The following is a 16246-nucleotide window of genomic DNA, read 5'->3' as shown; positions in this document are numbered from 1 at the left end:
TAAATGTTCTTACGTACACTTTTCGATACCAAACAAACGTTTGCTCTAACTCCCTGTACTTGAACTGCACCAAGAATAAAAGTTTCAACAATTTGCGGAAATTGGATTGTTCTGATACTTCTTATATATTCATTAATATTTGAAATATTGTAAGTGTTGTTCATTTGAATTCCAGGCTAATTACTTTTTTAACTTCCCGCTAAGAAAATTGAAAATTTTCTAAAAATCGGGAAGATATTGGTTTCACCCCATTTTGCAAAAATCGAGTTCTCAACAGATCTCGACATTCTGAGGGTCGAGGAAGCTTCCCCGAACATTTCTACGATGATGTCCGTATGTCTATATGTATGTGTGGATGTATGTGTGTGTGGATGTATGTGACCTTCTTATAACTTTTAAACGGCTCAACCGATTTGAATAAACTAAATGGCATTCCAAAGGGTTTCATTGCACTTGAGTTTCGTGTAAGTTTGGACCCAATCGGACCAGTAGATTTCGAGAAATCTCAAAAATAAATTTTGAAAAATTTTCTTCCAAACAACTTGACCGATCGACACCAAAAACCGTAATCAGTTCTAAACCTTGAAAAAACACATCGTTTGCCGCAAACCGGGTCAAAATCGGTTGATTTACTTGCGAGATATCGAAAACGAAAAATTTCGAAAAAATCGTTTTTTTTAAATTACTTCCAAACGATTCGACCGATCGATACCAAAAACTAATCAGTTCTAAACCTTGAAGAAACACGTCGTTTACCGGGTCGAAATCGGTTGATTTACTTGCGAGATATCGAAAACGAAATATTTGGAAGAGCTCAAAAGCAGTGAAAAAAGCGAAATTTGAACGTTAGCGTATGAAATTAGCGGGAAGTTGCAGGGATGGCCCTTGAGGCCAACCGTTTTCCACATTTTTTTCTATATTTCTTATTTTATATTTCTATAATTTGTTGCTTACAAATTTTTTAATTGATTTTACTTGAGTAGTGAGCACATACATATATCCGTTTTAGTTTCTATTTTGATCTAATATTAATCCCATAAAATAAACATTTTGTTCATGAATATTTTTGGGGGCTCTGAATCCGGAATATATTTTTTTAAATCCTATTTTCTGAATGTTCATATCGAGCATTTCCCGCGAAAATACCTTAAACAACATTTATTCGATTTTTTGCCTCTTTTTTGGTATATGCTACAATTATGTTGACAATTACCAAACACATCTACATGGAAAAATTCAAGTACTACTACAAGGTGCGTTCCAAAGTAAACAGGACTTAAAAAAAAAAGACAGAACAAATGGTTTTATCGTAAAATCAATTAATTTTATTCAAATAATAATACAGCTTTTTGCACGGTCCAAAAGCATTTCGAACGAGTGTTTTAGCTCGTTGCCCGGTGCAAGTATTTTGAATGGCCTCCATGTCTGCATAACGCTTTCCTTTCATCGGCAAATGCATTTTTCGGGCCGAACACGTCGAATACGGCGCACCAAACGCTTTAAAACTTCAAGGTAGAATACCGCATTAACGTTTTAGCCGGGTGGAGTCTTTGTGGACAATACCCTTGGAATCATAAAAACAAATCAGCATTGTCTTCACTTTTGACTTCTCCAGGCGCGATTTTTTGGGTTTCGACTCATTTCTCATTTATGTCCTCACGATCACTTTGAAAACGTTGAAACCACTCGTGCACTCTGCTACGGGATAGGCAATCATCGCTAAAAATTTGTTACATCAATTGAAACGTTTCGGTAAAAGTTTTACCAATTTTAACACAAAATTTAATGTTGGCTCTTTAATGTTGGTTCGAAGCTCATTTTCGCACCGATGACAAAAACATACTGACACTCAAACGCCTATAACTTCACTTCCAATAGATGAAATGTCACAAAATTTAGTATTTTTTTATCAACTTATGCAATTATAATTATTTATTTATTTTCATGCTGTATTTTTTTCTTTGATATTAATTCAAGTTAAGCTTTTTGAGCGTGGTGACCGATAAATAAGAAACATAAGTTTGAGACTTGATATCCTCTAAATATCTGGAAAATACCGCGTAAATGGTGGTCCATATTTTGTTGTGCATTCTTGTGGATCTTGTGGATGGATTTTCAAATTAATTTCTTTCGAAAGAAACGTTGTCAATCGCTCTGAATTTATCAGCGAAGTTCATGTTGAAATCGCCAGCCAAGATAAGTGGAAATTTATTACCATTGATATTCCGATTGAAATACCTAATTTAAATCGTATTGTTCGATTCCGCGGTCAAAGCCCGCGATAGAAGCTATGCAATAGTTTAGAAAATAAAAGAAAGCCGAATAAAGTATGATTATAATTCTGCTGAACAAATATAGCTATTTTATAATTTAGTTGCATTTTACTATGCATATTATAATTTAAGTTTTTATAAAAATGGAACAAAAAATGGTATTGCTTTCTATGGGGAGAACGGCAAATGTGGACATAATGAAATAACCAGAGGTATTTATTAGAATCTATATACATATTTTGGACGAAAAAAAATTGCAAAATTTATAAGTTTACATTGCGATAGGTGCGCAGGACAAAGTCTGAATTAAACCTTATTAACCATGATGCCTGTTGGCACCATCGAATAAATTGCTGGAACCCTTCACAAGGGCATTTGTTATGGTTCGTTCAGTTTGTATGGCAGCCATACGCTACAGTGATATCAGCGATTCCCAAAAATGAGCAGCTTCTTATGGAGAAACAGGCGGGTGCAAATCGATATCTCAAACACTGAGGGATTAGTTCTCGTATATACAGACGGACGGATAAACCGACATGGCTTACTCGACTCAGCTCGCTACGCTGATCATTTATATATCGATATATGAACCCCTCGGGATATAAAAATGTGTAACTGTATTTCTTTTTTCGGATAGGACACATGTGCAGATTATCTAAACGCAACGCTGGTTTGTTTTTTGATAGTATAATTTTTATAAATTTATACTGATAAGTAGTAAGTACGAAGAATATTCAATTCATTAATTACTCAAAATTGTCATAATCACATGTTCTTATCATTTTCATATAATGATTACAATTCATTTTAACACACAATGATCTGAATGAGTTATTAATACTGCTCTCCTCTACCCCCTTTTCCTTCTCTAATGTCAACAAATTACTTTCGCACATACTAATTATGGAACAAAAAAACCTATTCATTGCTTTACCCCAGATGGGACTCGAACCCACAATCCTCGGCTTAGGAGGCCGATGCCTTATCCATTGGGCCACTGGGGCTTTTATCAAATACATCAACTGAAAATTCTTTGGTTATGCGGAACATGCACAAGAACAAACAACGATCATTAACTATAAAATTAAATATAAACAACAACACAGAATAAAAAAATAAAACAACAACAAAAATACACAATAGACGCGAACACTCGTGCGTACTGAAATGTTTCAAAATTATTTTTAGCATCTGAAAACAATCACAACACTTCAATACATTTTTAAATATAAACAAATGTCAAAAATAAACTGAAATGTCAACACCTACACGTACTATCACGATAAACTAGGAACAATGGAAAATTACAATCTACCCAAAAAATACTAATTTCCAACTGCACACAGAAAAATACCACACTTGCACTAATTTCAATTTCAAACCAATTTACTATTGACTTATTTTATATGAATTGAACTTGGTTAAAGATATTACTATTATTAAGTTCATAATAAATGATAATATTCTTTTATTATATAGTGTTTGTATGTACTTGTACATACTTAGTATATTTTAATTAAAATCCTACGAGGAAAGACGAAAGACCGTGCCGCTCGTGCTATTGTGGCACGCTTTGTGTTCTTGTATATTGTGTATAATAGAAATATTATATTTTGGAAATATAGCTGACCTCGAGCGCTCAACTTTTCAAAGCTGTATCTAGAAAACTATTACTCGGATCACCTTGAGAATTTAGGACAATATTCTAGATTATAGATTTAAATAAAACAATAAAAAATCGATTTTTTGAAACCGTGAAACCCTTTAACCGATAGGTGGCAATCAAGTCCAATTCGAAAAAATGTAAGAAATGCGGTTTATAGGGTGAGGGTTAGAAACCAAAGAAACTTTTTTTCAAATAGCATTGGTGTCAATGAAAGAAATATATCACAGGGATAATATGATTTCTAAGTGTGGTTTCGGCCATTTTAATATGTCATGATCTGTAACTTTTTTTCATTATATTCAGTAATGTTTACAATTTCATCATGGAAAGATATACGCAAGAACAACATTTACAAATTATTCAACTTTATTATCAGAAGAATCGTTCCCTAATTGCAACTTTTCGGGTTCTGTTGCCATTTTATATATGGCTCACTTTCAACTCAGTGGTGCGGTAAATAAAAAAAACTGGTGCAAAGAAAATCCACAAATTATTCATGAACAACCATTACAATCACCAAAATTGACAAGTTGGTGTGGTTTTTAGTCTGGTGGAATTATCGGTACACACTTCTTTCGAAATGAAGCTGGTGACACCGTTACTGTCAATGGAGAGCAGTATAGATCGATGATAACCAACTTTTTATGGCCGCAATTGAAAGAAGTTGATCTTGACAACATCTGGTTCCTACAAGACGGGACTACATGCCACCCGATATGGACAACAAGCGAATTATTGCGAAAAGAAAAGTTTTGACATTATGACATTGAAAGGCCTCCATGAAGTTGTGACTTAACGTCATTAGACTACTTCTTGTGGACTTATTTGAAGTCATTGGTCTTTAGGAATAAACCAGACTCTCTTCAAGCATTAGTAGTTAATATTGAACGTGCTATTCATGACATAGGACTTCATTTAGTGGAAAAAGTATTCAAAAATTGGGTTCATCGAATTCGTTCCTGCAAAAGAAGTCGTGGAGGCCATTTAAATCATGTTATATTCAGAACTTAATTATATCGATTGTACTTCACATTAAAGAAAAAATATTTGAATTTCCTTAACGACATATCACTCTTATTGGAAGACCCTGTATAATAATTATATCGAGGAATTGGATTATATTTTTTACATGACTCAATGTATTGCGTATTCCTCTCTCATTTATTTTTTAAATTTATTGAGATTGAACGGCCTATCTTCAATCGGTAAACTTCGTTGTAAAATTATATATACATATGTATGTACTTATGATACATCCACAAGCTGCATGTAAAGCTGTCCGGTAAGATAAATCAGTGCTCCAATCTTTGAACAATTTTTCTCCCTAAAACTCTGGCAAAACCCCCTAAATTTCCCTAAAAAGAAATTATTATTAAAATAAATAAATATATATAATAATAATAATTTATATTTAATTAATTATAATAATTATTTATTAATAGAAATAATCAAATATTGTTGAATTAATATTAAATTTAAAATTTTAAATAAAAAATATTTAGCGATATTTCTTACTGGTCGATATTTATTATATCTGATACTTCAAGTATCGTATCTTTTTTGAATCTTCTCTGCTCAACTACAAAGAAAATTCTTACATCTTTCTTTAACATCCGATAAGTCTTTGGGCGCAAGTTTATGTGCTACAAGGTGCGTTCCAAAGTAAACAGTAAAAAAGTAACAAAGTAAACTCTAGTGGCGCCATCTATATGTCGACTAGTGCGTTAGAATCTGCTATCCTTTATCGACTTCCAGTAAAAATTTCATGCCATTTTATCTATTGGAAGTGAAGTTATTGCGTTTTAAGTGTCAGTATGTTTTTGTCATCGGTGCGAAAATGAGCTTCGAACCAACATTAAAGAGCCAACATTAAATTTTGTTTTCAAAGTGGTAAAACTTTTACCGAAACGTTTCAATTAATGAAACAAGTTTATGGCGATGATTGCCTATCCCGTAGTAGAGTGAACGAGTGGATTCAACGTTTTCAAAGTGGTCGTTAGGACATAAATGAGAAATGAGCCGAAACCCAAAAAATCGAGCCTGGAGAAGTCAAAAGTGAAGACAATGCTGATTTGTTTTTATGATTCCAAGGGTATGGTCCACAAAGAATTTGATCCACCCGGCCAAAACGTTAATGCGGTATTCTAATTTGGAGTTTTGAAGCGTTTGGTGCGCCGTATTCGACGTGTTCGGCCCGAATATCGCGAAGATGGAAGTTGGCGTTTGTTGCACGATAATGCGCCGTCTCATCGATAGACGCTTGTGGCCGATTATTTGACCAAAAATCAAATTTTTACAATCAACCACTCCCCGTATTCACCTGATATGGCACCGTGCGACTTCTACCTTTTCGGAAAAATGCATTTGCTGATAAAAGGAAAGCGTTATGCAGACGTGGAGGCCATTCAAAAGGGTTGCAACGGCATACTGGCGGCCATACCGGGCAACGAGCTAAAACACTCGTTCGACATGCCGTGCAAAAAGCTGTATTAAAGCAGAAGGAGACTATTTTGAATAAAATTAATTGATTTTGCCGATAAAACCATTTGTTCTGTCTCTTTTTTAAAAGTCCTGTTTACTTTGGAACGCTCCTTGTGCTTCAGACGGACGGTTTAACTCAATCATTTCCGAACAAGTTATATACACATGTCAAATTGTCAGAGAGTAAAAAGATAAGAGTTGCCCAACAATTTGCTTTGCTTTACTACGCCTCGATGTGAACGATATCTGTAGCCTACCATCTTTAATTCAAATTTTTCAGTTAAAAAATTAATATTCAAAGTTAAGAAACCCCATGAAGGAAGTTGGTAACACTGCGATAAATAATAACGTATACTCAATAATGAAATAATTTTAAAAGGCGTCTTAAAATAATTTCTAAGGTGAAACTTATTAGAAATATTTAGTATTGTGAGATTTTTATTTACTTACATACATACATATGTATGTACTTATGTCGCGAAGTTTCACACTTGGTAGATGCTACGTGAATGCAGCATGCTCCTGATATTTTGGGTAAATGCATGTCTACACAATTGACATCTTCATTTGTTTTTTGTCGTATATTGCTTATTATAAGCAATCCCGTAATTGAATGTACAGGAATTGAATAGCTGGATATCGATGGATGTTCACTAATATTGTCCGAGCCAAAGTTATAAAGTTACATGCTTACTGGTTTTAACAATCGCATTACCAATAAAATTCTTTAGCGTCTACAACAAAATTCTGTGCACGTCAGATATCAAAAAGAAGTGACCTTGTCTGAGCACCCCGACCACCAGGTTCAACTCCACCTTACTTCTTTTTCATCATTTCTTTTACTCATTGCTTTTCAAAATTAATGAAACGCCATAAAAACGAATTTCACTATCCCATTACCCACATGAGTCCAATAGGAAGTCTACTGAAATGCTCGGTGAAAGTCGTACATAATAATTTTCGTTGACTACCTCGAAAATAGTAATACAATCAATAAATAAATTACTGTGCTTTTTTGAGTCGGTTAGACGTAGAGATCGGCTTTAGTAGAATTTTAGCTTATATACCATATATGTACATGCACATACAATTTAGGAAGTTACAAGCAAAGATTTGTAAATCAATATTTGATGCTTTTAAAGTGGTATATCAAGTTACAACGTAGACTTGCAAAGAAATCGCATATCTTAACTGAATAATTCGAGGCTCTTAGCTGTAAGTACTTAGAACATACGGCCGGCTTTTCCAATTCAAATTACTTGAGCAATTTTATTTTCACCATCTAATCTAACTTAACTCATGAGGTGCGCTCTTCACAATTATTCTTTTGATTCAATTTGCTTTTTCACATATACAATTACTATAGGCGTATCCCCTATACTCGTTATGTATTTCGTTTATTGAACCTATTGAGCATTGTTAATGCAGTTGACTGCTTGTGCTCGAGTATTATACATCACTGTACAAAGTACGCTCTCAAATGGCACACGCTCCGTCTTACTACATGTATGGATATCCATATAAATATACATATATACATATATACATACATACATCATGCACGCTGTTAACTATGTGCCGTTTCAGACAGGGACTCAAAAGAGTCGCATTTTTTTCAAATTTTCTTTTGGTGTCGCTCTGGGCATTCACACGGCCAAAAAGAGTCCAGCAACTCGAGTCTAGTTTTTCTGCATTCCTTTTCACAAAATGTTCGTAAATATTTGTGCGGTTCGACTGCGCAACACCGCGCAACACTGCGTGCTGCGTATTTCATTTGTATGTTGAGATGATGGTCACACATTTTGCTTGCAATGAATTACCATGAATATGGTAGAACAATATGCATAATACAAGTACCTACCCGCTAAATAGTTTCAAAAAAATACTAAAGACGGGAATTCCCTAATCCACAAGAATGTATTGAATATCCGCTACTAATATTTTCAAGGCCAAATTTATAATAGCAATTTCCTAATCTTTAAGTATTAAAAACTCATAATTTCTTTACTCCATAATCTATATCTTAATTTTCTCCTTATTTACAATTTGTCATAATATTTCTATTATTCTATGCATACGTATTTGCATATTACATACAAAAATAGATAACAGAACTCAAATTTGCGATCGAATTCATTTGAAACCGAGCGCTCTTGCAACCATTCAAAGGATTTGAAAGTGAAAAGGAATGCTGAAAAGGGTAGCAGCGAGCTGTTACGAACAAGAACACAAAGCGTGCCACCCGAACACGAGTGGCACGGTCCCTTCGTCTTTCCTCGTCGTCCCCTCGCCCACAATAAACTGGTTTGAGACTCTTTTGAGTCCCTGTCTGAAACGGCACTATGACTGTCGCACACGCTATGCCGAAACTGGTTGTTCGCTACTTGTACGACAAGCCATACAAACGTTCGTGTTTATATGCAATTGAAGGTAAATCAATGTAGCATTTATGGTATGTACATTGTGTGAGCGCAGCAATGGTATAGCAAGCAATGACGTGTTCGAATTTTGCTATTGTGTGCTAAACGCTCTTGCTTGCTTATCAGCAGCTGCATTTCATTATTATTTATTTTTCTCCTTTCTGCTGAAATGAAGCGTACGTAAGTAAATCTTTGTGTATTTGATTTTCTTCCGTGTACTGTGCTATAGTCGTAATTCTCGTGTGTGCTGTTTTAGTTGCCTTGCGTTGTTGTATGTATTCTGGCTACATATTATGGGAAGCCCCAGTGGCCCAATGGATAAGGCACCGGCCTCCTAAGCCGGGGATTGTGGGTTCGAGTCCCATCTGGGGTATTAATTCAGAATAGTTCGTTTTTTTTAAATTAATTAAAATATATGTAGTATACAATTTACTATTTTTACGGAGAATATATGTAGTTATATTTATACACATTTGCATATATTTTATGAATAAACACATTAAAGACGTCTATACACATATGTGCATAAGATATGTTCGTTTGAAGACATCACTTGTTTCTATGGATAATTTCAAACCGAATTTTATTTTACCTGTATTGGTTTGTTGGAAGATATATCCACCAATTGGTCTTCAATTCGTATGTAGCCAGCGCTGATTAAACCTGTGCCAATGGAGAAATTAAAACCAGTTAAAATAAATTATTCAGTTACGCTTGTTTAGAAGCAATACAATAGATTCAACTAATATTTTCTCTATGATATGGGCAAACAAACTCTATTCTCTAATTGCTTTTTGCTGCAAAGCAGAATATTTTAACTTTTTCTATGTAAAGTTTGGCACTTATTTTACAACTAATTTCTCCAGACTTCTATAAAAAAAATCATGACAAGATAAAAACAGCAAGAATATGCTTGAGAAAAAAAGCGGGAAAAATCTCGTGTTCTTTCTCTGGATATTCATTAATTAAGTAAGAGAGAGTTTTTCAGGAACTTGTTTTTTGGTATAAACAAAATTCATTTATTTTTATTTCTAACAAATAAATTAAAACAAGTAACGGCAGGCTATGACCGGGTGTAAACGAACATCTTACCCTCTCACAATTTGCAAATGCGGAATATGAAGTAGATTAAGCATAGAACAGAAAAAAAGAAAAAGTCTTAAAATTGCGTATATGAGGCTAGACAAAGTTCTGGACTGATTTTATTCATATTTAATGCTAAACTCATTATGTGTAAATTGAAGCTAAGAAAGGTCAGAAATTAATTTAGGAATGTATTTATATTCGTTCTTGCCATTTTAGCGAATAGCGAAAATAACTATGTGTGGTATATAGGACTTCGTTGACCCGTTTCAGCAATTTTCGACTCTAAAGGAAAGTACGTCCAAAAGACGCTTTCCTAATTTTGCATATGTATGTATCTTATATGTGTATTATTGACGCTTACGGTATAAAATACACCGATTTTATCCAAAATACACCAAAAAGACCGTTTAATTTAAATAATACATCTTAGATAGTGGTCAATAGTTTTGTCAATCTTAGGTATTGAGATCATATTACTCTTTATATAGGTCCTTGAAAAGGTATGGACTTATTTCGACCGAAAGATGCCACTTCACGTAAGGACTATTGCATTCTTTCGAATAATATATAAAGTAAATGAGTTTGTAGTCAGATTTCGCCACCTATAAACTGTTATGGAATATTCGAGAACTTTCTTTCTAGGTATTTCTAAAATAGAATTATCCAGAAGCTTCCTAGATCATTAATATAAAAGTAAACCCGTCCAGGCAGGCTGTTAATCGGTTGTTGTCCACGAGCCCGGATAGGTCTTCCAGTGTGATTTGTAGGTAGGCCCGCTGCTGCGCGGTAGTGATGTTTTCCGTTCTTGAGTAAAATATTTACAGTGGAATTTCGATGCGGGTACGGTCGACTTAGTGGTCTTGCCTCTAGTAACTACAGATGCAGTAAGCGATTCGGAAAATATCGATGATGAGGAGCAAATACTGAACGATAGAAGTGCGTTTCTGCTTTACGAAATAGCTGGCCACATTGAACTATCGTGCGCGTACAACGAAGACAGTCCAAATGTACAACCTATTGATGTCTCGTCATCTAAGAATGCGTCTGGCTTGACTACACATTTGATCGAAACAATAATGCGCTGATAGCCCGATGAAGAGATGTCATGACCATTGCATCGAATCATGAGGAAATTGAATCTCTGCACCATGTGAAGCGATGGAAAGGCGACAAAAAATATTTTGCTGACATGCCACACAGGGTAAGAGCATACAATAATCGAATTGGTGGCGTTGATCTCTTCGATAATGATATGAATATTTATTGAATTCGTGTTCGAGGCAAAAAGTGATATTGGCCGAAAAATGGATTTAAATCGCGAAGATTTTCAAGCCATCACTTTTTGCAACTTTCGAGGTGGATTAACGCAGTAACAGTGCATCGATGACTTAATTCAGTTTTTGGCGATGAAGCTCCATCAAGGACTACTGTTTATCGATGATATGGTGAATTCAATTGAGGTCGTAGATCACTCCAAGGCGAAGTTCGTGAAAATCCTCCTAAATCAGTTGTTGTTCCGGAAACTATTGATGCTGTGCTCAAACTGATATTGCAAGATCGTCATGTGACCTATCGGGAGGTTAAGACAACTATAGGCATTAGACGGACCAACGTACATTCAATATTACATGAACGTTTGATTGTCCAACAAAAGTTGCCTGTTTTTTTGGAAAAACTGGACTTGTCGCACCACTAAAACAACGCAGAACATTAAATTCTGAGTGGTACACAATCATTTGTTTGCCAGTTATCGTTCAAAAAAAAAAAAAGGAAAACCAACCGCCAAAAACGGATCACTCTTCAAACATCGATTTGATGAGACATCCATTGCATAGTCCTGACTTGGCACTGAACGACTTCTTTTTATTCCCGTACGTAAAAAATAAACTAAGAGGTCAACGAATTTCGATACCTGAAGACGCCATTGATGCGTTCAGAAGCGTGTTTTGGAACCATCAATCAGAGTGCCAAAAGTGCTTCGAAAATTGGTTTAAACATATGCAAAAGAGCATAGATCTTTGTGGAAAAAGTTTAAAAAAACTATAAAGCGATTTTCCATGATTAATATTTGTTTTTGTTCTCTAATCCCGAAATATAAAAGGAAACCTAATTAACTGAATTGGTTCATTTTCACACTATAACAAGTTAACGAAGTTCAGTTGATATTGTTAAATTTTTGTGTGAGAAATATAGCTTCATTAAACATATGAGATGGCGGGTTCAGAATCACTTTTCCAAAATTTCTTAACCACGTATTAGTTTGTTTGGGGAGGGGTCTTCACTGTGATTCTTTGTACAGAATTCGATTGTTGCACCATTATTTTTGACTTATAGCGTTGTATTTTCTCACAAAAATGTTGCATTTATTCTGCCCTATGCCCGGGCTGTTAAAGTTGAATGTTCTTTTCTTAGAACATTACCTTCTAAACAGAAAAAAGTGCACCATTTTACAACTTAAGAGTGAGTGAATCGGTGAATTTTCTTAATCTCAATAATGGATATTACGAATGAGTTGGTTTAGTTGGGCATTTCATTTTCTTTTGTCATGTAAAAAATGGAGCATTCCCAAAAAACATAGAGAAAGTATTTGCGAAAATATTTTGACAAGACTTGCTTGCTTTTAGGTAGATATAACCCCTCTAAAATCAAGATAACCAAATCGGTCTATAATCACACTTACATAACTTTTACATAGCGAATACTCAATAAATTTGTGACTGCATATCGGATAGTTCTACAGAATTGTCACTAAAGATGTATTTTTAAAAACCAAATAGTCACTCCAGTAACGTATGTAAAACGTTTTATAGTTTTCTAAGGAATTTTGGTTTTGAAACTTGATTTTCTGGCAATAACAAGTACTTAACTTATCACATCAGCACCTGAGCACCCATCTAGTTATCGTTAACTGTGGTTACAGAGTTACACTACTAATTACTATCTATATTTGGAGGTAACTATCAAACTTAATACTAACTAAATGAGGAACAAGAGTTGACCAGCACTCAATCCATTTCAAATATTTGAAGTGCCTGTACTTTTTTTTCGCTTGGAGTGGAATCCTTAGCACACATTTTTAGTTATATGCAGCATTTGCACTGGCTTGCGTGTTTTCACAACATACATATGTACATACTAATGTATAAGTGGAGAGTTTTTTATGCAAACTTCAATGCCATCAAGCTAGAATGGTTTCACATCAACAACTTGTTCGTGCTTGCGTGCTTTTAATGTGATAAATACATGCAAACTAATTTAATTTTTTATTCAGGGGCATTTTATTCTCTTAATTGTATGCTTTATTGCCAAAAATATATCAAATCGGGTAATACTACCCCTATCTCTCATATACCCAATACAGTATCCCCCGCCTAATTTAACCCTGGTTAATTGATTTTCCCGTTTATGCGAACCACCTGAACAGTCAAAAATATATTGTATACAAAATACGTGTAAATTTTCCCGCATAATTGAACCCAGTTAATAGGTTTTCCGCATAATCAATTAAAAATATGTGTCAAATTATTCAATTAAACGAGTATCGGTTTATTTATTTCCCGGTTAATTGAACCAAAAATAGTGCAACTTTTAAATTGTAATTATGCCGGGGGATACTGTATAAGATTTTCAAACTTCCGGTTGTCCTTATACAGTATACAGTCAATATGTACTCCGAAATACTACCTATATGGATTTTCGTTATTCTATCAAGTCTTATGCCGAACACGTCGTTCAATGCGTGAGTTATATAGTTATAAAATTGCCTGAAAATATGATCTCAAGTATACCTCAGCAATGTCAAAATAAACTCAATCAGCCCATCCCTTTCTCTGTCCCCAATATAGCTTGTATAATAATTTTTAACTTTCCCCCTGACAAAATGTGTGATGATTTAAATGGAACCGAACATTTCATACTCTTGCAACTTGAAAAGACCAAAGCCGGGGAAATACCTTCAGGTGTTGGCAAAACTTTATATTAAGAAATGTTGCGAAAGGGTTTAACTTCATTGTTCGACGCAATGGTAATAGGATCAAATTCAGATTTAGTATTATACTATTGTAATATATTTCGTAGGCTATAGACTCACTTAGTTTTATTACTAAATTTTACTTCCCGTCAGCGAAAACTATACTACAATCAAGGGGGGCATAGAAATGGAAGCGCTGATTGCATGAATTTTTGACATTGCTGAGGTATACTTGTAAACTTATTTTCAAGCAATTTTATTAATATGGTACACTAGCTAACTCGGCAACGTTGTTTTGCCATATATGTACGTTGTTTCTAGGAAATGGCTTTTAAATAAATATTTTTTTAGGAAGAATTTTAAAAATAGCTAAGGGTTTGTTGTAGACAATTTAACTAATTTTAACAAATTATTATTTATTAAAGTAACATATTTATATTAAATTATAATTATTGATACTTATCTATACATCGAAAACAGTTCATTTTTGTATTACTAATTATCGCAATTAAAAATAAACAAAGATTAATCTCTCAACGCAATGGAATGTACAATATTTTTGGTCAGTACATCTTTAGCGAATAGAAAAAAAACTGAATGTTTTGCCCACCCGAGAACATGCAACATAAAGTTGTCCTTGGGAAAAGAATGGTGTACCCAAATCTTAGTCAAAAACAGAAAACGTTTGACCTTGTTACTTATTGATCGACGTTGCGTATACGAATAAAATTGGAAATTGTGAGCATATGAGTTTAAGTCGCATTAAAATTTTGCCATTCAAAATTTGGCTTCGAAATTATGAAGCATCTAACCCATGCCTAGCACATCCAATGAATTGGATAATACACAGTTTCCTTGGCGTCGATCGATTTGTATGACACTATGTCCAGTGGTAACAACTATTGTATCATTGACGTCCACATTTTTTGCTGTCAAAATCGGACTTTCCGCCAGCCATCCAAAATTTTTATATATATAAATCAGTGGGTAATTTTATGCATCCAGTATTTCCAAGAACAACAACTTTTCTACTGCCAATATTTAACAGTTGTTTTGAGAAAGTTTCGACAGATGGATCTTGAAGCATATGAACGAGCATGTTCCCTGTCAGTTGTATTGAATACTTTTTGAACATTGATATCGATCGCAGATTACGTTGAACGTGTTTGAAATCACTTGAAATAGTAACAGAGTGCCACCAAATAATATGCGGTCGTAAGTAAATTTTTGTTCAGTATTTAGTAGAGGAACATTGCGAGTAACAGTCGCTGCCAACTCTATATGTATAAAATTGCGCTTTACGATTTATATCTGTGTTGATTAAATCAGATGCACTCCGATTTGGTGAATGCATACCGAAATAACTGATATGTGAGTCATCGAATCTTGCAGCTGCAGCAAGCGTCTTCTAGCAATCCCAGTGCAAGACATGCATCTTTATACGTTGAATACTGTTGCCTATTTAATTACGTTTATCTTTAAATGACAATGGTCCGGTGACATTAACCAACAACAGTCACAGATAAAAGCACTCAGTCTGCCTTGAATTGACTGTTTGTATATACACGACCCAAATATTGTAGCACGATCTTTTGTTTGTGAAAAATAGCCGTTGGCCATTTTCGAGATGCACAACTAAATGGATAACTTCTGGATCCTGTTTATGAATTTGAAAACCGAAAAAACGCCAGGCAGCTTCATTGGCATCCTGCCAATTTGGTAATTCGTTATTTCATCATCTTCATTTATTGACGGAGCATTTACAATAGTATTTTCAATGCTAAATTCACTTCCTTTATTCACATACATGCAAATATATTTGATTCTCTTCATCGAACTCCAGAACTCAACATTAATATATGTAAGTAATGAATGTTTTACCCAGCAGAGATGATTGTCAATGTTAATGTCTAAGATATCTCCGTATTGTTTGCTGGTTCAGAAGTGACAACGAGAGACACCTGGTGAGGGTAACTGATTGATAGAGCTATACATGAAAATTATGGTATACTTATTACAATTATTATATTCAATTGCCATCTTGTGGATCTGTGGATGGAACGGAATAATATAAACTGTGCGATTAAAAAGCAGGGGTTCATCGTATAAGTGTGAATAATGATTTAGTTTTTGATGTATTTTCTATGCTGAATCTTGTAAAAATAAAGTCAAAAATGTTAAGCAAAATAGTATCATTTGATACCCGATAAGCAAACCAAATTTAATCAAAATCGGCATAGCCGTTTCTAAAAGTTTGTCAACAAACAGCGTGACAAGAGAATTATCTCTATTAGATAAATATAATCATACATACATACATATAGATACACTGTTATTAAAAAAACCCGAC

General features: G+C 34.3%; 1 protein-coding gene and 2 non-coding genes across 4 annotated transcripts in view; 1 reads left to right on the top strand and 2 right to left on the bottom strand.

Annotated features, from left to right (window-relative positions):
- Positions 1 to 16246, bottom strand: part of LOC106619923 (otoferlin) — a 126794-nt gene that overhangs the window by 47722 nt on the left and 62826 nt on the right. For both annotated transcript variants that reach the window (XR_004978422.2, XM_036371803.2), the window contains exon 5: positions 9433 to 9503. Coding sequence is in view for 1 of the 2 variants with exons in the window: in XM_036371803.2 (XP_036227696.2) it covers positions 9433 to 9503 (71 nt within the window). In the remaining variant the exon portion in view is untranslated. The remainder of the gene's footprint in view (positions 1 to 9432; positions 9504 to 16246) is intronic.
- TRNAR-CCU (transfer RNA arginine (anticodon CCU)) lies at positions 3205 to 3277 on the bottom strand. Its single transcript has one exon. It is a non-coding gene; the product is annotated as a tRNA-Arg (tRNA).
- On the top strand, positions 9141 to 9213 carry TRNAR-CCU (transfer RNA arginine (anticodon CCU)). The gene has a single exon. It is a non-coding gene; the product is annotated as a tRNA-Arg (tRNA).

This window comes from Bactrocera oleae, chromosome 5 (genome assembly GCF_042242935.1).
Source record: "Bactrocera oleae isolate idBacOlea1 chromosome 5, idBacOlea1, whole genome shotgun sequence".
NCBI lineage: Eukaryota > Metazoa > Arthropoda > Insecta > Diptera > Tephritidae > Bactrocera > Bactrocera oleae.
Note: the sequence above shows the minus strand (reverse complement) of the source record. Positions and strands in the feature narration are given on the sequence as shown.